General features: G+C 40.3%; 1 protein-coding gene across 1 annotated transcript; it reads left to right on the top strand.

Moving 5' to 3' along the window:
• Positions 1 to 1,419: 1,419 nt before the first annotated feature.
• On the top strand, positions 1,420 to 20,491 carry myo5c (myosin VC). Its single transcript, XM_088996446.1, has 40 exons — positions 1,420 to 1,543; positions 1,798 to 1,908; positions 1,988 to 2,159; positions 2,245 to 2,389; positions 3,607 to 3,763; positions 3,848 to 3,991; positions 4,060 to 4,141; positions 4,218 to 4,325; positions 4,411 to 4,517; positions 6,593 to 6,858; positions 6,935 to 7,016; positions 7,105 to 7,245; positions 7,322 to 7,444; positions 8,221 to 8,304; positions 8,404 to 8,535; positions 8,614 to 8,711; positions 9,696 to 9,782; positions 9,869 to 9,980; positions 10,087 to 10,306; positions 10,393 to 10,550; positions 10,636 to 10,782; positions 10,846 to 11,010; positions 13,054 to 13,147; positions 13,215 to 13,278; positions 13,353 to 13,627; positions 14,052 to 14,115; positions 14,196 to 14,276; positions 14,368 to 14,548; positions 14,626 to 14,719; positions 14,803 to 14,866; positions 14,944 to 15,112; positions 15,192 to 15,276; positions 15,364 to 15,459; positions 16,509 to 16,663; positions 16,814 to 16,903; positions 16,996 to 17,146; positions 17,216 to 17,501; positions 19,082 to 19,256; positions 19,322 to 19,402; positions 19,495 to 20,491. The coding sequence occupies exons 1-40, from the start codon at positions 1,517 to 1,519 to the stop codon at positions 19,645 to 19,647; spliced, it is 5,226 nt and encodes a 1,741-aa protein (XP_088852572.1). The 5' UTR covers positions 1,420 to 1,516; the 3' UTR covers positions 19,648 to 20,491.
• The last annotated feature ends 1,418 nt before the right edge of the window (positions 20,492 to 21,909 follow it).

The raw sequence follows: 21,909 nt of genomic DNA, 5'->3' as shown, positions 1-21,909 counted from the left end.
CAGACAGGTTCGTACACTCCAAAACTCATCTGATTGTCTGTTGCCAAGCACGATTTCTTTTAAAGGACAACCGACATCACTTTTTTGTTTCCTAACTGACATCACAAAAGCGTTTTATAGCATCTAAAATACCCAAAACACGCAGTTATATTTTTAGTCAAATGCAAAACACCAATAAAAATGACTTAAAGTGTCCAAAATCTGCAAAAAAATGTACCCAGAAGTGGCCAGTTTCAGAAGGTTTGTTGTTTGTGGCGTCACCCCAACACGTCTTGCCTTGCTGGAGAATCAAAACAATGGCTTCAGATTCGGAGTTCTGAAGAGGAAAGCATACATGTTTGCAATCGATTAAATAATTTATTCCGTGCCATTTTGAGGCAACAGTGGGGGGGGGGGGGGGAATGTAGCACTAAAAAAGAGGCAGAAAATGGTGACAAATCTCAGTGTAAGGAATTAATCAGCCCGTTTCCACAGGTTGATTAATTCCTTACACGGACCTTTGTCGCCCTCTTCTGCCTCTTTTTGGTGCAACACAAAGTTTTCAGACCAAACAAGTACAGCAAAATGCATTGATGTGATGGATGGACTGCTACAATGTGTCCTTTTTTTCAGTCAGGGGCGTTCCTTCAGTGACGTAGGGTGAGGACTTGTCACCAACTCAAAAACAAGACTTCCGGAATATTCAGCGCGAGTCTTAAAACGTAAAATATAGCTATATGCGGTGGAATCTTTGTAAAATACACTCAGTAGAAGTCATTTGAAGCAATTTTACAAATTATGGACACAACTTGTCCGGAGATGTCGGTTGTCCTTTAAATATTCAAACTAAAATCTCTCAAAATTTTGTTTTGGAGCATATTATATAATAAGTCATCTTTACACACACAAAAATACACAAGAATAGAAAAACAATCACCATTTGCTACTACAGTATGGTCACTTGAAGGTACTTTTTGTTTCCGTGTGAATTGAATTAAACTTCCTGTTACTTTCTGTTAGTCTCCTAAATAGATTTTATGGTATTTGTATCCGGATTCTTTCGCCTGGGATCCTTGAGCAAACCAGCCCGCGTCAGGTGGGCGGGGTCTTCTGTCACAGAAGCAACAGGTGAGAAGCTCCCACCGGCAAAATCAAGTATGCAAGGAGAAGAGCATTTTCACGCCTGATATTTTCAAATTAATATGATTAATTTACTCTTGACCAAACGGCATATTTCAGTTGCTCACCATTTCACGCTAAAAATGATATACCCGTGAATTGAAAGCCGGTTGAATACGACTTCACGTTGATCAATCGATCAATCCACCGGAGGAAAGGCAATTTTTGATTAAAGCAAATTCCAGGAACAATTGTTTTGAAAAGCCAAACGGACGTGCAATATCATTCCTGCCTTTTCTACGATTTTTCCCATCGTTGAGTTTACCAAGTCACCAAAAAATGTCGGTCACTTAGGAAGTACAGTTCAGATGATGAACTCATTTTTCGACTTTATGATTTACAACAATAACGCTAAAACATGGCGTTGATTCAGCTATACACGCGGGTAAGAAAAAAACTACAATTTATTACGCCATATTGCAAAGTATGTATTTATAATCGTACTCAAGACACATATGGTTCCTTTGTAAATCATTTTGGAAGGCAATTTGTCCTGGCAAATCAACTATTTAATGTCACACAACAAACAATATGTTATTTTCAGCATTATCCAAGTGCAAGTAGAGAGAAAATCTTTACAGTGACAAATATCGACGTGTAATAACAGTTTTAAGGTGTAACTTTTCATTTACACTCTAGTACAACAGAGTGTGGATTCCAGATGTTGAACATGTGTGGAAATCAGCCGAGATTGTGAGAGATTTCCTCTTTGGCGATGATTGTTTACAACTGCTTCTGGAAAATGGCACAGTAAGTGAAAGTGACAAAATTCATCAACACCTGTTGTTGAATAAGTTAACCAGACATGAACCTTTTCTCTTTATTCAAGGAGCACAAGTACATTGTTGACTCGTCGCCACCAGAACTCCCTCCTCTTCGCAACCCTGACATCTTAGTTGGGGAAAATGATCTCACTGCGCTCAGCTACCTCCATGAACCTGCTGTCCTGCACAATCTTAAAGTGCGCTTTCTGGAATCCAGAATCATCTACACTTACTGCGGTAGGCGCAGAAGAAACGCTCTGTCTCACTGGTGTTGGCCCTGAGGTGCTGTTTTCACTTGTCTTATCTTGTCTCCCCCTTGTAGGCATCATCCTAGTGGCGTTGAATCCCTACCAGCAAATTCATATTTATGGAGATGCAATCATTCATGCATACTCCGGTCAGAACATGGGAAACATGGATCCTCATATATTTGCGGTGGCAGAGGAGGCTTACAAACAGCTGGCCAGGTGAACAAGAGCGCAGATATGAGGATTTTTTTTAGTAATTTTTAAACATATTTGTTATCAACTAACTTGGGAAAATATGGAATAACATGACAAAAACAAGGGAAAAAATACTTTTCGTGAGAATCTAAATAAAGGCACACGGGCCCAGATCCGCCCCGCTACATCATTTTATATGGCCCGCAAAGACATATCATAAGGCGACTTCATGTTTCTTAAAAGTTGTCTTCACTTTTAACAACTCTGAAATGCACTAAAAAGTGATGCATTTAAAAATTAAATTAAAAACTTCTTACATTTTTGAATAAATATTCACATTAAATATACTTTTATGCTAAAATGTTGAATGCAACTGAACTGTATTTGTGCTTCAAGAGTGCAAACTGCACTGGTGATAAAAATTCACTCTGAAAGGATTTTAAAAAAATATTGGATATCTATTGGGTTGGATTGGATTTTCCTTTATTAGTCTCACAGTGGAGAAATTTACATTTCACATTTCATTTTTGTTGTTTTGAATATCTATTGTACCTAATGTTTTTTTTTAACCACGATTGCGACTCTTGCCGCACTTTGACACTGTTCCACTAAGTTACATGTAGCATTGGTACAACAAATGTAACGGATCTTAACTCATTCACTGCCATTCCCGAATTTGTTTGGGAATTGAAAAGCATGACATGGAGCGCCATTCCCGATTTTTTTTTTTTCGGGTTTTGGTTTTTCTTGTGCGGGGCCTGCCGATAAAGCACTGGTCAGACCTCTGGCTATATTTTTCCCTACCATGAGCATTTGTCTTTTGTATGCTCGCCCCCATTTCAAGCTTATATAACTCCAGACTCATATAACTTGGGAATTAACTCTTTTTCTGATGAGAGAAGAGAGTCTAAGGTTTCTCACTAAATTGAATGTTTATGTAGTCCTAAAACTCAATATTCTGTGGGTCCTGCAATTTGAGTGAAAATGACAAAAACCCTGGCACTGGAGTTTTTTGGCCCTTTTTGCACACTGTCTGGCAGTAAATGAATTAAGGGTTTTACTCATGGTGAATGTTGGTTGCCTTGAAGAAAATACAGTGTATGAAACTCGTCAACTTCTATATGGATGTATTGATCTGTCGAGATCCACTATAGAATACATATCCATGATTAAAAACTCTACCGAGATATAGATATTGATATATTTATTTTTGAGTAACAATTCTTTGCTGTCTTGACCAGAAACCACAAGAACCAGTCCATCATCATCAGTGGAGAATCTGGAGCTGGTAAAACAGTGTCTGCTCCGTATGCTATGAGGTATTTTGCTGTTGTCAGCAAATCTGGCAGCAAGACACAAGTTGAAGACAAGGTCCTGGCATCCAATCCCATAACAGAGGTAACAAATAATTTGGTCGTGTTCAGTCAATGTTACTGTGGTGATGGCCTCTGGATTAATCTTGCTTGACATTTTTTTCCTCAGGCCATTGGCAACGCAAAGACGATCAGGAACGACAACAGCAGCCGCTTTGGGAAATTCACTGAGATCAGTTTTGACGATAGGTATCGAATAATTGGTGCAAACATGAGGACTTACCTGTTGGAGAAATCTAGAGTTGTTTTCCAGGTAAACAACTGGATATTCGGGTTAATTATTCTCCCGCTGTCTCACCCGTGTAACATTTTTGCTCTCAGGCTGAGTCTGAGAGGAATTATCACATATTTTACCAACTGTGCGCTTGTGCGCATCTGCCACAGTTCAAGGCACTGAAACTGAGTAAGTTTGTGAAGGTTTGTGACATCTCACTATTGTACTGTATATCGATATACATATTTTTGTTTTTTTCATACAGTGAGTGCAGATGAGTTCCACTACACAGGGATGGGTGGCGATATCATTATTGAAGGTGTGGATGACAGGAAAGGCATGGAGGAGACTCAGCAGACCTTTTCACTTTTGGGTAAAGCATGTGTCAGATTCAATCAAATCAATTATTGTACAAAAGTGCTGCGTAATGTTCATATGACCTCTTTGTGGTTGTTTAGGACTGAATGAGGACTTTCAAGCCGATGTTTTCAAAGTTCTTGCAGCCATTCTACATCTAGGAAATGTGGAAATTAAGAGCTCCGGCGATGATAGGTCATCCATTTCTGTGAGGCATGCTTCTTTTTTAGGCTTACTTACCATTAAAGGACAACCGACATCACTTTTTTGTTTCCTAACTGACATCAGAAAAACGTTTTATAGCATCTAAAATACCCAAAACACGCTGCTGATATTTTTAGTCAAATGCAAAACACCAGTAAAATTGATTTAAAGGGTCCAAAATCTGCAAAAAATTGAGCTGCGAATTGGTCATTTTCAGAAAGTCCCGCCCCAGTTCGTGACATCACGCCAAGACGCCTTGCATCGTTACACATCCAGTAATGAATATGATTCAAATAGTTCTGAAGAGGAAAGTATAAATGTTTGCAATTGATTAAAGAAGGTCTTCCGGGTCATTTTGAGGGATCAAGACTGATGTGTAGCGTCGCAGAAAATGCAGAAGATGGCGCCAGAGCTCCGTTGGAAAAAGTTTTATTCTTCACTTTGGAATTTTTGTCAACGAATATCTAAGAGTTGTCTCGATGTAACATACAACGATTCACCATTGCGTTATTTATGTGTTTTCCTTCTAATTTCGCCATCAACACGAAGTTTTCAGACCAAACAAAGTACCGCAAAATGCATTGAGGTGATGCAAGGTATGTCCTTTCTCGCTCAGGGGCGTTCCTTCAGTGACGTAGGGTGAGGACTCGTCACCAACTCAAAAACAAGACTTCCGGAATATTCAGCGCGAGTCTTAAAACGTAAAATATAGCTCTATGCAGTGGAAACTTTGTAAAATATGCTCAGTAGAAGTCATTTGAAGCCATTTTACAAATTATGGACACAACTTGTCCGGAGACGTCAGTTGTCCTTTAAGATATTAAAAGCTGGAAATCTGCCTTAACAAATATGCACACTTTGGATTTCAACGGGTAAAGAGATATTTTAATTGTCTAATCCAACAACGGGTTTCAAGTAAACACCAAAATAGTCACATAAACTCCCTGCCCCCCCACCACACACACACACACGCACGCACACACACACGTACTCCCAGTGGAAAGGCCTTGCCTGTATAAATGAATGAATAGATATACCTAAATGGATTATTGGATGAATGAATGAAAGAACGAAAGAACGAACAAATGAACACCACTAGAGGATGACACAAAACTGGTTAACAAGATACTGACATTCACTGCCATTGCCATTGACAAATTCATTTGGAAATTGAAAATATGACATAGAGCGCCATTCCCGAATTTGTTCAGGTTTTGTTCTTTCTTGTTTGGGTGCCGATAAAGCGCTGGCCATGGCCTCTGGCAATGTTTTTTTTTCCCTTTCACAATGGGGTAGCATTTCCCTTTTTTCCATGTTAGCGCTTTGATCCAGCTTCAAGTGTTTTGTTAAAGCGCTATATTAACCAATATGTATTTGGACAGCCGACCTGATTTCAAGCTCATATAACTCCCGAACCATATAATTTAGGAATTAAATCTTTTTTTTTTCTTTTGAAAGAAGATAGTCTAAGGTTTCTTACGCTGCATTGAATGTTTATGTAGTTAAAATTCAATATTCTGTGGGTCCTGGAATTCAAGTGACAATGACAAAAACCCTGGCACTGGAGTGGACACAGTTTCGACACATTGTCTGTCAGTGAATGAGTTCAGTGCAAGAACTCATTTTGTACTTTTCCTTTTTTTTTTCACAAAAGGGTTTCGACACCCTCAACATTTTATTTTCTGATCTACCGTGTTCGTCCTGCATATCATTTAGCCCCCCCCTCCAAAAGAAAAAGAAAAAAAGATAAGATACAATATTAGGCATACCCACATTGGTGAGTATAAGAGCTAATGTAAGCATAACTAAGACTGGTCTTCCAGTGCCACACAAAATCTAAAAAAGAATTTCTAAAAATTGGCCACTTCTAATCTGTACAATAGTTGTTACATTAGCACCAAAACAATAAGCGAAATGGTTTTCACATTTTCAAACAATTGCAAGTAAGAATCATTACCTTTCTGGCAATTAATGTTTATCATCTTTGAAAACGTATATCTCAGATCTCTATCAGATCTTATAATGAGTTTGTGAGGGAATACCAAATTCCAATCTTTTGTCTATTTTATTGACTTTCAGAGCAGCGATTCACATTTGCACATTGTCTGCGAGTTGTTGGCTGTGCGCGCAGATGACCTCGTACGTTGGCTGTGCAATCGGAGGCTTGTCCTAGTGGCCGAGACGGTGGTGAAACCGTTGCACAAAGACCGTGCAGTGAATTCTAAGGATGCCCTCGCCAAACGGATCTACGCTCATTTGTTTAACTGCGTTATTAACAAGATCAACAAAGCACTGCAGGTTCCGGGAAAGCAACATGCTTTCATTGGGGTGTTGGACATTTATGGGTAAGGGGAGAAAAAAAAAGTGATTTTCTGTCTTTTGATTATATCTTCATCTCTGTTTTCATTACGTCGTCCTCAGCTTCGAGACGTTTGACATCAACAGCTTTGAGCAGTTTTGTATCAACTATGCCAATGAAAAGCTTCAGCAACAGTTTAACTTGGTTCGTATCATCCAAACTCGCAAAAAAAAAAAAAAGATGCATTCCTCTCGATGGAACACCTTTTCATGTTTTTCTCTTTCGATCTCAGCATGTGTTCAAACTGGAACAAGAGGAATACATGAAAGAAGACATTCCGTGGACGTTAATCGATTTCTATGATAATCAGCCAGTCATAGACTTGATTGAAGCCAAAATGGGAATCCTGGACTTGCTTGATGAAGAGTGTTTGGTACAAAAGACTTTTGAATTTTGACAATGAATGAGTCCTTACTTGTTCTCAAATACAACTATGTCATTTTCTTTAGTTTCCTCAAGGCACCGATCAAAGTTGGCTTCAAAAACTGTCCAACTATCTGGGCAGCAATCCTTTGTTTGAATTGCCCAAGCTGTCCAATGAGACCTTTGTCATTCAACACTTTGCAGACAAGGTACAGAACACCTTCGACCCATTGCACCACACAATGAGCTTTAGAATTATTTTTAAAAGGGTGAGAGTGAGTACTTCTTCACCAAATTCATTCATCCAAAGAACTTCGTCAGCGAATTAAAGTTGTGCTGGTTTAAGGTTTAATTTAGACCGTGCTCATAACAGACTTCTAAGGCCGATACCAAATAGGCTTAGTAATTCTAATGAGGTAAAAACAGAGCCAAGGACAGAACAATAGAGGTAAACAGATTGGCTTCAGGGAGTGGTTCACTGCTCCCACAACCTTAGAGTAGGGACTTATCAGAGCAGAGTTCTGGCACAACCACCTCTGTCATTAGGGATATAAGGCCATATATTAAGCAGATTCTTCGTCACTCTGACGAAGGCGGAAGTAATCGCCGAAACATGTCAGCTATTTGAACACCTACACTGTCTGTAAGTAAAGAATCTGCTTAATATTAGATATCAAGTAGACAGGATGAACTTAGTACAACAATATAAGGCCATGTTAACCAGCACAACTTTAGCTCGCTGACAAAGCTCTTCGGATGAGGAGAGATAAGTCCGACAAAGAAGTACAGATGACGCTGAAGAAACCTTTTTCTCGATGGACCACTCTTGTACGACTGAGAGCCTACACAGACCTATTGATGGACTTTGCTTTGTAAACTGGAACACGGTCATATTAGAACCAAAATACAACATTCCCAAACTATTCCAAGCAAAACAGTGGGATACAATTCTCCAAAATGATCATTTGGTCTTGGTGCGAAACAGGTGGAGTATCAGTGCAAAGGTTTTCTTGAGAAGAACCGAGATGCTCTTTATGAAGAACTGGTTGAGGTTTTGAAAGCCAGTAAGGTAAACACGTTCAAACAAATGTTTTATGAACATAAGAATACTGTATGTATCAACAACAATTATTAACGCGCAACCTTTATTTTTCGTTATTGTTATCAGTTCACCTTTCTGGCCAAATTTTTTCAAGAGGAGGGGCAGAGTGTTCCCAACATGAAAGGTATTAAAGTGAAGCCGGCCAAGCCTGGTGTGAAATCGGCCAATAAACAACTGAGGGCCTCAGTTGGACAGAAGGTAGACATGTCAAAATTGACTTCGCAGTTTGGGTCATATTTTTTGTGTCTATGTTGCCACATTGTGATTACATTGTAGTTCTGCAGCTCGCTGTCGCTGCTGATGGAGACGCTGAATGCTACGACCCCTCACTATGTGCGTTGCATTAAACCAAATGATGAAAAGCTCCCATTTGAGTAAGTACTTGGAAATACTTACACTAGTAAAGCGGTTTTTCCTACTTACGAGCTTTTTTTCCTGCTATTAACTGATTCACTGCCGGACGATGTGCAAAAATGTGTCCACACCAGTGCCAGGGTTTGTGTCATTTTGACTCAAATTGCAGGATCCACAAAATAATAATAATTTTAAGACAACATAAACATTCAATGCAGCGTTCTTAGACTCTCTTCTTTCATCAGAAAAAGAGAGTTAATTCCTAAGTTATATTAGTCTGGAGTTATCTGAGCTTGAAATAGGGGCGGCTGTACAAAAAAAACAAATGCTGCCTCCTCGTGGGGGATGAAAAACATAGCCAGAGTTCTGACCAGCGATTTTCCCCCCCGCCTCCACCCTCCCCCCGCAAGAAAAAAAACAAAACCCGAAATAAATTCGTGAATAGCGCTCCATGTGATGCCATAATAAATTCGGGAATGGTAGTGAATGACTTAAGATTACATTTGCTGTACCAATGCTACAATCAATGTAACTCAGTGGAGCAGTGTCACAGTGCGGCATGGGGAGCAGTAGTGGATAAAAAAATATTAGGTACAACAGACATTAAAACAAAAAAATCAAACAGATACAATAGGTTTAAATAAAAAAAATCATTTTCGGGTGAATTTTTATCAACAGTATAGTTTGCACTCTTCAAGCACAACAGTTCAGTTGTATTTAACTTTTTAGGGTAAAAGTATATGTGAATATTTTTTCAAAGGTTTAAGACAAGTATTTTAATGTAATTTTAAATGCAATACTTTGAGTGCAAATGCTGCCCCCTCGTGGGAGGGAAAAACATTGCCAGAGGTCTGACCAAAGCTTCAAACGCACCCCCTTCGGAAGAAAAAAAACAAAACAAAACCCGAACAAATTCGGGAATGGCGCTCCATGTCATGCTTCTCAATTCCTGAATAAATTCGGGAATGGCAGTGAATGAGTTAAACATGACTTTTTGTTTCCAGATATGATTCCGGGAGGGTGGTGCAACAGCTGCGAGCCTGTGGAGTGCTTGAAACAATTCGCATCAGTGCCCAAAGTTACCCATCAAGGTGATCTGCATTAACTAAATATCCATAAATGACAAAACTCTTTCCTCATCTACTGTAATTCCAATGCAAATACGTTTTGTTGGCAGGTGGACCTATTTTGAGTTTTACAGCCGCTTCAATGTCCTAATGACTAACGAGGAGGCGGACCTTGATGACAAGAAGCAGACGTGCAAATTTGTGCTTCAGAGGTTGATTCAGGTGGGAGCTTGGGATCTGTCTGTATTGACCAATGTGTCTCTTGACAAATGGATCACATTTAAACTTCCACATACTTGTTGTATTTTGTCCATGGCTCTGTTTTCAGGATCCTAACCAGTACAAATTTGGTCGCACAAAGATCTTCCTTCGAGCTGGTCAAGTCGCATATTTAGAAAAACTGCGTCTGGACCGACTGAGAGGTGCTTGCATTACCATTCAGAAATATGTACGTGGGTGGAGCCAAAGCAGAAAATACCAACGCTTGAGGCAGGCAGCCATCCTGATTCAACAGTACATCCGTGGCAAGAGGACTGTACGGTCAGTAGGTTTCAGCAATGGCTCAAAATTGTGACATTTAGAGGTCAAATATCCACAATTTGTGTTGTTTTGTTTGTAAAACGGCAGCAAGCAGTGAGCGCAGCAAACCTGAAACAAGGCTGGGCAGCAGTGGTCATTCAAAGGTATTGGAGAGGCTTCCGCATACAGAAGAGCTACCAAATGGTACGCTTGGCCATCATTACCATCCAAGCTTACACACGAGGTTGGCTGGCCCGTAAATACTATTCCCAGGTCTGTAACTGTAGTTTACTTGGCGCTATTGGTCAAGCCATGGAATCAAATTTAGGCTTTAAACGGCGTCATGGTCTTCGCTTAGCTGGTGGAAGCACGCAAGGCGTCGGTGCTGCAGAAATACGCCAGAGCATGGCTGGCTCGGCGACGTTTTAAAGCCATGCGTCAACTGGTGCATCAGGTTCAGCTGTCCTTCAGGGTACAGCAGCTCCGAAAGAAGAATGAGGAGCAGGTAAATGTCGTCTCACGGCCCCCTCGCAGAAGACGAAACCTAACCCCTGCTCCTTAATCCCAGAGTAAAGAAAACCGAGGTTTGGTGGAAAGACTGACGAGTTTGGCCAACTCCCATTCTCAAGCCATGGACAGGCTGCAGGCTCTGGAGACACAGCTGGAAAAATCAGCCACCCAGAGGGCATCGTTGGAAGCGAGAGAGAAGAAAGTCAAAAAAGATGCTTCTCTGGTCAGTCAGTTTTGATTGTAGAACCCGATGTGACTGGACAACATAGGATTTGGCCTAGATGCCTTAAATCTTTAGAGCTTTTTTTTCTTCAACCATCTACACATTGCAGCAATCCAAAAAAGAACCGTTCCTACATTTGAACTCATTCACTGCCAGACGATGTGCAAAAATGTGCCAGGGTTTTTGTCATTGTCACTTGAATTCCCGGACCCATAGAATATTGAGTTTTAGGACTGCATAAATATTCAAGACAGCGTTAGAAACCTTAGACTCTCTGCTTTTATCAGAAAAAAAAGAGTTAATTCTTAACTTGTATGGGTCTGGAGTTATATGAGCTTGAAATGAGGGCAGCTGTCCAAAATACAATGCAATACATAAATAAACAAACAAGAGAGAGAGAGAGAGAGAGAGAGAGAGAGAGAGAGAGAGAGAGAGAGAGAGAGAGAGAGAGAGAGAGAGAGAGAGAGAGAGAGAGAGAGAGAGAGAGAGAGAGAGAGAGAGAGAGAGAGAGAGCGCTATAACAACAGCTGAAGCTGGAACAAAGAACATGGAAAAAATGGAAATGTTGCCCCCTTGTGAAACATTGCCAGAGGCCATGGCCAGCGCTTTATCGGCACCCAAGCATGAAAAAACAAAACCTGAACAAATTCGGGAATGGCGCTCTACGTCGTATTTTCAATTCCTGAATAAATTTGTGAGCCAGACATGTGAAAAAAATTTGTGCACTCCAGTGTCATTGTCACCCGAATTCCAGGACCCACAGAATATTGTCTTTTAAGACAACGTAAACATTCAATGCGATATAAGAAACCTTAGACTCTCTTCTTTCATGAGAAAAAAGAGTTAATTCCTAAATTATATGGGTCTGGACTTATATGAGCTTGAAATGAGGGTGGCTGTCCAAAATACAATGCTTTATCTGCTTTACCCAAGCATGAAAAAACAAAGCCCGAACAAATTCGGGAATGGCGCTCTATGTCTTATTTTCAATTCCTGATTAAATCCGTGAATGGCAGTGAATGAGTTGAATACATAATGTACCAGCCCAAACTCCAAAAGCATTGCAGATATCTCTCCATTGTCCACAAATACTATAATAATAAAAACATACCAACAATACAAATATCGACATGCATTCATAATGGCTCCTCCTGTGGGAATATCAAAGAAAACTCTTCTGCGGAGAATGACCAAGATCCTGTGAGAAAGAATACATACATCCGAACTAGGGATACGCACCCCTAAATCCAAATATTTTCCACCTATCCTTTAAACAAACGGAGGTTCTTTTTGGCGGAATATAAGTACACGCAAGATTCAAGGGAGCCATTTAAAGTCAGTGCTGGACAAGTGGCACGAACAACCGAGACGGCTTTCTGCCAGGATGTGAACAATGGAACTGATGGAATCCAGTTGTCTCCAAAACCTTGACTGCAATCCTGCAAAGCCTCCATCAGAACCTTGCTACGCAAACATCTGTCCACCAGCTGTAAATACTCTGATCCACTTCCATCTCAGTCACTTGGCTACTTACTACTTGTGCTTGTTGTCATCGTGACATCAATCTTTCATGCATTCAGAAATGCACGAAAGCTTCTGGAGTTTTTGGAAGGAAACGGAAATGACGGTGCCATCACAGAGTGCAAACCAAAGCTGAAGTTCACCAAATTCAGGCAGTTTGTCAGGTTGATTAAATTAAGTTGGCAAAGTAACACTTGATGTTATGAAGAAGCACCTTTTCAAGGTGGATGTCTCAGTACATCCACTCTCAATATCCATTGCTTTCCAACCATCCTAGTTGATCAAGCTAGCTCTGGTCAGTTGTTCAATCCTTCTCAGCATATTGGTGACTTACAACTGATTTTGTAAAACTTGTTCTATTCCAGGGCAAAAAGTTAATTGTATCAGAGCTCAGATCCCTGACGTTACCGCGGGAAATTATCACAACAATACAAGCTAGTCAACGTGTTCTCTTCAATGATATCTGACCGCAATTTGACATTTTCTGCTCTTCAAATTCTTCATTTTCTCTCCGCGCTACAGAAAATGTCTGATCTTCAAAGTCAATTGGATGGCTTAATCATTAAAAAACAGACCATCGAGAAAACGTTTGAAGCTTCATCTAAAGAACAACAAGGTACCTTCAATTCCACACAGTCTGTCTCTTTATGTATTTGTATCAAATACTTGACATTGTCCAACAGAAAAGTTTGATAAAGTAAAGCTGACTCTACTGGAAGAGAAAGAGACACAAGCAAGGCTTCGAAAGTAGGTTTAAAAAAGAAAACTGTTATAATACGTGGAAGTCGTCATTCACGACTAATAGGATTTCCTCTCTTCAGAATCGCTGAGAACAACCTTGACATCCAGAGAGCGGAACACGAAAAGGAGCTGACAATTCTGAAAGAAGAGCTGAGGAGGCTGAAGGACGAAAGAGTCAGTTTGCAGATAAAGTTGGAAGACGGCGAACAAATGACTGCCGACCTTCAGGATCAAGTGACCCAGCTCACCAAGCACGTCAAGGTCATTCCTGAGCTCCGCAGAGACCTCAGCAACCTCCAGAATCAAAAGCAGACCGTAGACCGAAAGATGAAGCAACAATCTGAAGAAGCAAGAGGTATCGCTGATGTTTCAAGATCTCAAATTCAAAACAAATTCGTCTGTGTAGGCTCTCAGTCTTACGGGAGTGGTCCATCGAGGAAAAGCTTTCTTCAGCCGTAATCTGTACTTCTTTGAAGGTGTCTGACTTTTCGCTCCTCATCCGAAGAGCTTCATCATCGAACTAAAGTTGTGCTGGTAACTCCGGCCTTATATGTATCACTAATGGACAGAAGTGGCAGTGCCAGACCTCTGCTTTGATAGTTTCCTCTGCCACCTCTGTCTATTTGGAATATATATATAGGGCCAGAGTTACCAGCACAACTTTAGTTTGCTGACAAAGCCCTTTGGATGAGGAGCGATATGTCCAACACCTTCAAAGAAGTACAGATGTCGACTGAAGAAACCTTTTCATCATTGTTGTGATTGCATTTTTTTTTCAGCTAAACTGCACGATATTTCCAAAGTACTCTCGGAGAGCGTTGTGAAAGAAGAGGTGCTTCTTGGGTAATTGATTATTTCGATTCTGCCCTTTTTCTTTCTCTTTTGATAATGTCATTGAAGTGTCTGTTATTGTGCTTCCGAAGAATAACAGCAGATTATTCTGCAAAGACATACGAAGCTGAAGACCTTCTGGCCGCCTTTAGTGGTCTTGAGAAAGCTACCAGGTCTGTTTTGTGACGATCACAGTCATCCTTACCCGACCATACCTGACTGACTCGGTGTGACCTGTTTGACGTTTGATGTCATTTTTGGTAGAACCCTGGAGAACCACCGCAAGGAGCAGAAAGAAATTTACGAGACTCAAATCGAAGGCTTGAAACTAAAAGTAGATTATCTGCAAAATGAGAACAGCAGCCTGCAATCTTTTTTTACCGAGAAGAATAACACGAATGAGAACATTCGCAAAGAAGTGTGCCGGCTGAGCAGCGAAAACGCCGTAAGTGTTCTTTGGACATTTTATATCGACTGCACATTATTTGTTGCCTTTTCTTCATGTCATTTATATGCCCTCAGCTCATACCTGAACTGAAAGTTCAGATTTCAGAGCTGCAAAGACAAAAACATGAATGTGAGGTCCTTGTCGAAGAGCAGAGAAAAGAGTTAGAGGGTGAGTTCTGATTTTTGTCCAGTGGTTTTTCAAAAACTTTTGCTTGTAATTCTCTTCATTTGATTATTTTTGTACCTTTCAAGAAAAAGCAGATGAGATTAAAAATACCCTTCAAAAAATGGTTGAAGAAGAGACTTCAAAGTGCAGGTGAAATATTCAAATTGGAGTCGGTTGTTTTGATCATGCTGCCACTATCCTGACTTCATTCTTTTGATTCCTTCCAGGAACTTTGAAGATCAAACTCAGGTGCTGGAGGAGGCAAAGACAACGCTTCAAGGTCAAATAAAAGACCTTCAAGAGGAAAACGATCACCTGAGCAGGCAACTGCAGATGGAGAGAGATGCCAAGATCCGACTGAGACTAGAAGCCGCCGAGTTATCTTCTAAAAATTTGGTACGTTTCGTACATTAGATGTTATATCGAACGGCTCACAATGCTGGCCAGTGTATCCCAAACTCTGCTTTCCTTCAAGGACTTTGAAGAGCAACTTGACCAGAAGGAAAGAGCCATTAAACAATTAGAGAATCAAATGATAAGCCTTGAAACAGCACAAAAAGGTAACCTGCCTATCTTTTACAAGTTTAATCAATAATAAATACACTCATGTGAATTAACTGTGGTTTCTGTTCTGTTGCGTCACACAGCCCAGAAAACGTCTTCATCATTTCCCAAACATTATCTTGGAATGTTGGAGTACAACCCAGACGATGAATCTCGACTCATTCAAAATCTTATTTTAGGTATTTTCTTTTTCTTTCTTAATGTGTAAAAGACCAAGTATCAAAGAGATACAGATTCAGGAGTATTATTATTATTATTATTATTATTATTATTATTATTATTATTATTATTTTGTTTATTTATTTATTTGTAATGAATTATCTACAACAGACAGATGCCTCAATGAGCTGAAATAAACACAAAGTACCTGTCAATGTATACATTTTCGGCGTATTTTAATAACACATTTCATTTATAAGAGCCTTTCAAAACTCTCATGGACACTTTACAGCAACAATAAGTATAACACTAATAATAATATTAATTGGATTGGATATAATAATAATAATCACATGGAGAAATTTACATTTTAAGCGCCTTTCAAAGCTCTCAAGGACACTTTACAGCAATAATCAAGGACACTTTACAGCAATAATAATAATAATAATAATAATAATAATAAGACATTTTATACATTTTTTATCATTTCAAATAATGTACAGTGTACTGCAATCTTTATCCAGGTAAAAAAATTACATTGTGAAGCAATCTTCCAAAGACCATTTTGGCTGAAATCTAGTTGGTCTCAACTGCTGGTTGCCAACGACAATGCTGCTGCCGATCGCAACTATTGTCATGGCAAACCAGCAAAAGTTATCCTCAATCGTACATATTTTTTCAGCGCTATGTAACGGACGGATTGATAATAGCAAAACGTGTACATGTGCGCTAAGCTGTCTGCATTTCCGCTTGTGTTAGCATTATTTTTATTATAATTTCAAATAATCTACGGCATACTCCAACATTTTTGTATGGGAATTGTAATCATTTATAAGGACAGCTGTTCACCAAAGTATGGAAACGCGGGTGAAATGTGAATAGTGGTACAGTACCTGTCAGAAAAATAACATCAACATTGAAAAACAAGAGACAACATTTTAATTTTGTTATTGAGACACAAAAAAGTCCCATTGATTGTGGCAACCCATACCAAATTCTGTCCCGTACATTTTGTTTCATCGCCCCCCACACTTAAAAACATGACCTTGCATTTTTGTGGCTCTTGCAGACCTGAAGCCCAAAGGTGTGGCGGTCAACATGATTCCTGTTTTGCCAGCTTATATTCTCTTCATGTGCATACGCCATGCTGACTATATGAACGACGAAGACAAACTGCGGTCTTTAATGAACGCGACTATAACTGCTGTCAAAAGAGTCACTATGGTGAGTTTGAAGTGTCAAATATGTGTTAAGGGATTCATTGCACAATTTTAGCTTTCCCTTATAACATATTGTGTGTTGTGTTGTCAATATGCTTCACTTATGAGGGAGAAGCCAATGAATAAAAGTATGAACTGAATGTTCACATTTCAGATTCACCAAAATGACTTGGGCTTATTGTGCTTCTGGCTGTCCAACATGTACCAGTTGCTTAACTGTCTCAAGCAGTACAGCGGTGAAGTGGTAAGGGCACTTTGTGTTAAGCGTGGACCACAGAAAAGTGCACATTTGCCCCACCTCATTCCTAACATCTCCTTTTCTCTTGTTCATAAAAGGAGTTCAGCAAGTACAGTACTGCTCGCCAGGTCAACAACTGCTTGCAGAACTTTGATTTGTCAGACCATCAGCAGGTTGTCAGCGACTTGGCCATCTGCATCTATCACCAGTTCATCGCCGCCATGGAAAGAGCCCTCACTCCTGCGATTGGTATGTGACAGAGCAAAAAGAAAAGTTTATTCATTCGTACTGCAGTACAAACCGTGCTTCTCCCTTCAGTGCCTGGTATGTTGGAGCATGAAAGCTTACAGGGTATTTCCAGCATGAAACTAAGGGGCTTCCTGAAACGCTCTCTCAAAACCAATGACGACACGGAGACCTACACCATCTCCTTCATCATTCAGAGACTCTCTCACTTCTACAACAACATGACACAACACGGCACCGAGCCGCATCTCATTAAACAGGTGGTCAAGCAACTGCTCTTCCACATTGGGGCGACCACCCTCAACAACCTGCTACTGCGTAAAGACATGTGCTCCTGCAGAAAAGGGATGCAAATCAGGTTTGTATGTGCCTGAAGATAGCGGGGACAGGCTCCAATTGGATGGATGGGTGGACGGGTGAATGGAATTATGGATGGATGGTAAATGGGAGGATGAATGGATGGGTTGATGGATGGTTTGGTGAGTGGATGGATCCATGGATGGATGGAAGGATGGGTAGATGGATGGATGGATTTAAGGATGGATGGAAGGATGGATGGATGGATGGATGGATGGATGGATGGATGGAGGAGAGGAGGGTGGATGGATTGAAGGATGGATAGAGGGATGGATGGTGTATGCGTTGATGGATGGATGGATGGAGGAGGGAGGATGGATTTATGGATGGGTGGAAGAATGGATGGATGGATGGAAGATGGATGGATAAGGGCTTGATAGATGTATGGTGGATGGTGGATGGATGGATAGAAAGATGGATGGATTTAAGAATGGATGGTGGGAAAGATGGATGATGGAAGGATAGATAGAGGAATAGATGGATGGATGGTGTATGGGTTGATGGGTGTAGCAAGTGTTTGAAATAGCGTCTGCCCAGTGGCCCGGGGCATACAACTTTTACGTCAGGCATACAACTTTCAAAACATCTCGGCCCGGGTGGCCGACAACTTCTTCAAGAAAAATATAATCAAAGATTTTCTTCAAATCAAACGTTTGTTTTATTCAATAAAGCAAAAGCTACAAGCAAACCGCTACAAGCCATGTGGACTCCTCTTTCTTAGCGGCTTTCAAAACTCTCCAGTATACTTTTCAGTCAAGGTGTAGTCCGGAGCACGAAACAGGGTTCTGATTGGCTGCCAGTGCCGAGTATGCAGCCGGCTTGACAATTTGCATACCAAGCGCCGGCAGCCAATCATAAGCCTGTTTCGTTCTTCGGACTACACCTTGACTGAAAAGTGTACTTGAGAGTTTTGAAAGCCGCTTAGAAAGAGGAGTCCACGTGGCTTTAAGCAGTCAACAGCGCAACGCAAACATTGTGCACCATGACGACAAACAACAACTGGAGCAAAATGTTCAGCAGGGGATATTTACCATAAATTAAGCAAGGGAGCATTTGTGGTAGGTACTTCCTTAATTTAAAAAAATTGATTAGTCGTCTTATTGTGTTTCAAGTTGTGAAAAATGGGACAGGCAAGTTTATGGCCGGGCAGGCAACTTTTCAGAGTTTCAGACACTGATGTAAGGGTGGAGGATGGATGGAGGGAAAAATGGATGGATGGAAGGAACATGGATGGATGAAGGATTGATAGATGTGTGGTGGATGGGTGGATGGATGGATGAAAGGAAGATGGATGGATGGATGGACGATGGATGGACGATTTGAATTGAAGGATGGATGGAGGGAAAGGTGGATGGATGGATCGATGGAAGAATGTTGGATGGATGGATGGAAGGAATAGATGGATTGATGGATATTTGGATACAATAAAAGAACAACAATAAAATAAAGACACACTAACCCAAGAGGAGATAAAGTCTGAAAGTGTGTTTAAAGCTAAGGAATAAATGTGTTTTGTAGGGCAGGTTTAAAAAATTCTCCCCAAAACAGGCTGTAAGCATGACAGCAGTGGTGCTCTTCCAGATGCAACATCAGCTACCTGGAAGAGTGGCTTCAGGAGAAAGACTTCCAGAGTTGTCATTTCATCGACACTCTCAAGCCGTTGATCGAGGCCGCCTGGCTTTTGCAGGTCAGCAAGTCCACAGAAGACGACGCAAAGGCCATCACTGAAAAATGCACTGAGCTCAACACAGTTCAGGTACACTAGCCGGTTCTGTTCAGGTTTGTCGCATTCAAATGAATCAATTGAATATTTGCTCACAGATCGTCAAGATTCTGAATTCATACACACCCGTCGACCTTTTTGAGAAGAGGGTCGCGTCGTCATTTGTGCGCAAAGTTCAGGTGGGCTCACATGGAGCGACTTGAATTAAAAACAACTCATGTCACGTCCTGGACGGCGAATCTGAAAAGTTGAAACGTTTTCTTTGTTACAGTCACTTCGACAAGATCACGACAGCGCTGCGCAACTGATGATGGATGCGCATTATCGTTTCCCGGTGACGTTTCCTTTCTGCACGTCCTCGCAGGCTTTGGAGCTGCTGCAAGTTCCCAGTAGCCTTCGCCTGGAATTCCTAAACATGATCTGACACAGGGCGGCCCGGTAGTCAAGTGTTTAGCATATTGACCTCACTGTGCAGAGGTTGTGGGTTTGATCCCTCAGGCCTTCCTATGTGGAGTTTGCGTGTTCTGCCCGTGCCTGTGTGGGTTTTCTACAGGTACTCGTGTTTCTCCCCACATTCCAATAACATGCATGGGAGGCTGATTGAACACTCAAAATCAGGGTTGTCAAAGTCATTTTTTTGCCGCGGGCCACATTGTAATTATGGTTTCTTCTCGAGGGGCGTTATGAATTTGGGGAAGCCATTAGAATGTTTAATCCCCTCCACATATTACATATAGAGCGCACAACAAATTGATGAATAACTACTTTTCTAATCTGAAGTCAAGAATAAGGACTGTTATTCTGGTTTACATCCAAAAATATGAAATTTTGGTTCGGATTTTAGCAAGAATCATGGAATTTCACAAGTTTGATTTGCTTTCGTGGGCCGAAAAAAAAAGATGTAGCGGGCCGGATTTGGCCCCCGGCCTTGACTTTGACACCTGTGCTCTAAATTATCCCTCGGTGTGAGTGTGAACTGTTTGTTTATCTCTGTGTGGGCTGGCAACTAGTTCAGGGTGTCCCCTACCTATACTGCCTGAACATGGCTGGGATAGGCTCCAGTACTTCCTTGACCCTTGTGAGGATAAAACAGATCAAACATGGATGAATGGCTGGAAAAAAACTGACCTACAGAAACTTTCAACTTTGTATTCTTAGGATGAAACTTTGATCACGTGACTTCCTGATATTTATCGTCTGTTTGTATCGTAGCAAATATATACTCATCACATAAAAAAAAATGAAAGTCAAGATTGGACTGAAACAGACACATCACTTTTATGGTTGAACCTCATTTGACCTTCTCTCAATGTTTTAAATCCACCTGTTGAAATGTTTCTATTTTTTTGCACAACCTGCTGTTCTCAGACAAGGAGCTGAATCACAACATTCACGGCAGGTGTTTGATTCAGCATTTGAGCGATACATTTCGAACAATGTCGACTTCTATGCCTACATGTGAGACTCTTAGAATCTCTGCAAGTGTTCTTTGAAAGTGCAATATTTGTCCCTCAGTAATATTGAATTTACTGGATATTATTCTAAATACAAGATTGATATAAAATCAATTTTATGTATGTTCCAAAACTCGGCATGAAACAGAAGCACATCATTATAGTTCTATTTGAGTTTAACACAATTACAATTAAGAATCACAACAATTTTAACCCGACAAGCGATGAATATTTGATCCTAAATGGTAGAGCAGCATATGTAAGTAGAGAATACAATACTCTTCGCAAGCATATTATTAGCGTATTATTTATCTTTTGTAAAAAATGACAAACATGACTGCAGCACACAGTATGTTGTAAATTGTCTCTAGCTACCCAGCTGGTTATCTAGGCAGCTATCTAGCTAGCTACCTAGCTGGATATCTATTTGCTATCTGGCTGGCTAGCTGGCAAGTTATTAGGTATATGGCCGTCTAGCTAGCTAGCTATCTAGTTGGCTATCTATTAGCTATCTATTAGCTAGCTAGCTAGCTTTCTATCTACTTCAGTTACTTTTGGATTGAATGAACGCTGGCGCGTGTGGTTGCCGCGACTCACCCAGAAAAACTTATCCTGTAACTGTAAAGTGACCCTGAGAGTTTTGAAAGGCACTTATAAATGATTTTTTTTTTTTTTATTATTATTAATATTAATATTTATGCCTGTATTATACTGTCACCAGGTGGCCAAGGTGTTTACACACATGAAAGAGCAGCACAATCTTCATTTGAACCAAAGCCAAAACTGTTGGATTTTTACAATCCATTTGTTTATGTCATACCACTTGTCTTTTAAGGCACTACGTTATTTACAGTACGGCATCTAAATCAAGTAATTACTTAATAAAATAAAATGCAAATAAATTAAACAACAGGGCAGAAAACATTTAAATGAACCCAATAAATATTACAAGAGCTTACTCTTAATAATAATAAATGACCATTTGCACCATTAAAAGGCTTTAAAATATAGCTATGCGCATAGCCACGGCATCCAATGTTGTATTCTGAATCATTTGATGAAATGGTAATATATTGTATATACAGACAGAACAAAGGGGCTCCAAGGATTGACTCATGAGGGACCCCACATGTCATGGCTATCCGATCAAATTCAAAATATCCATTTAAATCATAAATTATACCTTCCTTCCAAGTAGTTGTAAGGTTGAATGGAAATGTCCAAAAATAGTC

The sequence above is a fragment of the Hippocampus bargibanti genome, linkage group LG05 (genome assembly GCF_051943395.1).
Source record: "Hippocampus bargibanti isolate YZ-2025 linkage group LG05, ASM5194339v1, whole genome shotgun sequence".
Taxonomy (NCBI): Eukaryota; Metazoa; Chordata; class Actinopteri; order Syngnathiformes; family Syngnathidae; genus Hippocampus; species Hippocampus bargibanti.
This window is presented reverse-complemented; position numbering and strand designations above follow the sequence as displayed.

Bases quoted from the DNA above. Each gene is read 5' to 3' on its own strand.
- myo5c (XM_088996446.1), top strand. From the start codon at position 1,517: ATGGCGTTGATTCAGCTATACACGCGG. The intron at 1,544-1,797 runs GTAAGAAAAAAA...TTTACACTCTAG, and splicing joins TGATTCAGCTATACACGCGG to TACAACAGAGTGTGGATTCC. The intron at 16,664-16,813 runs GTGAGTTTGAAG...TTCACATTTCAG, and splicing joins CTGTCAAAAGAGTCACTATG to ATTCACCAAAATGACTTGGG.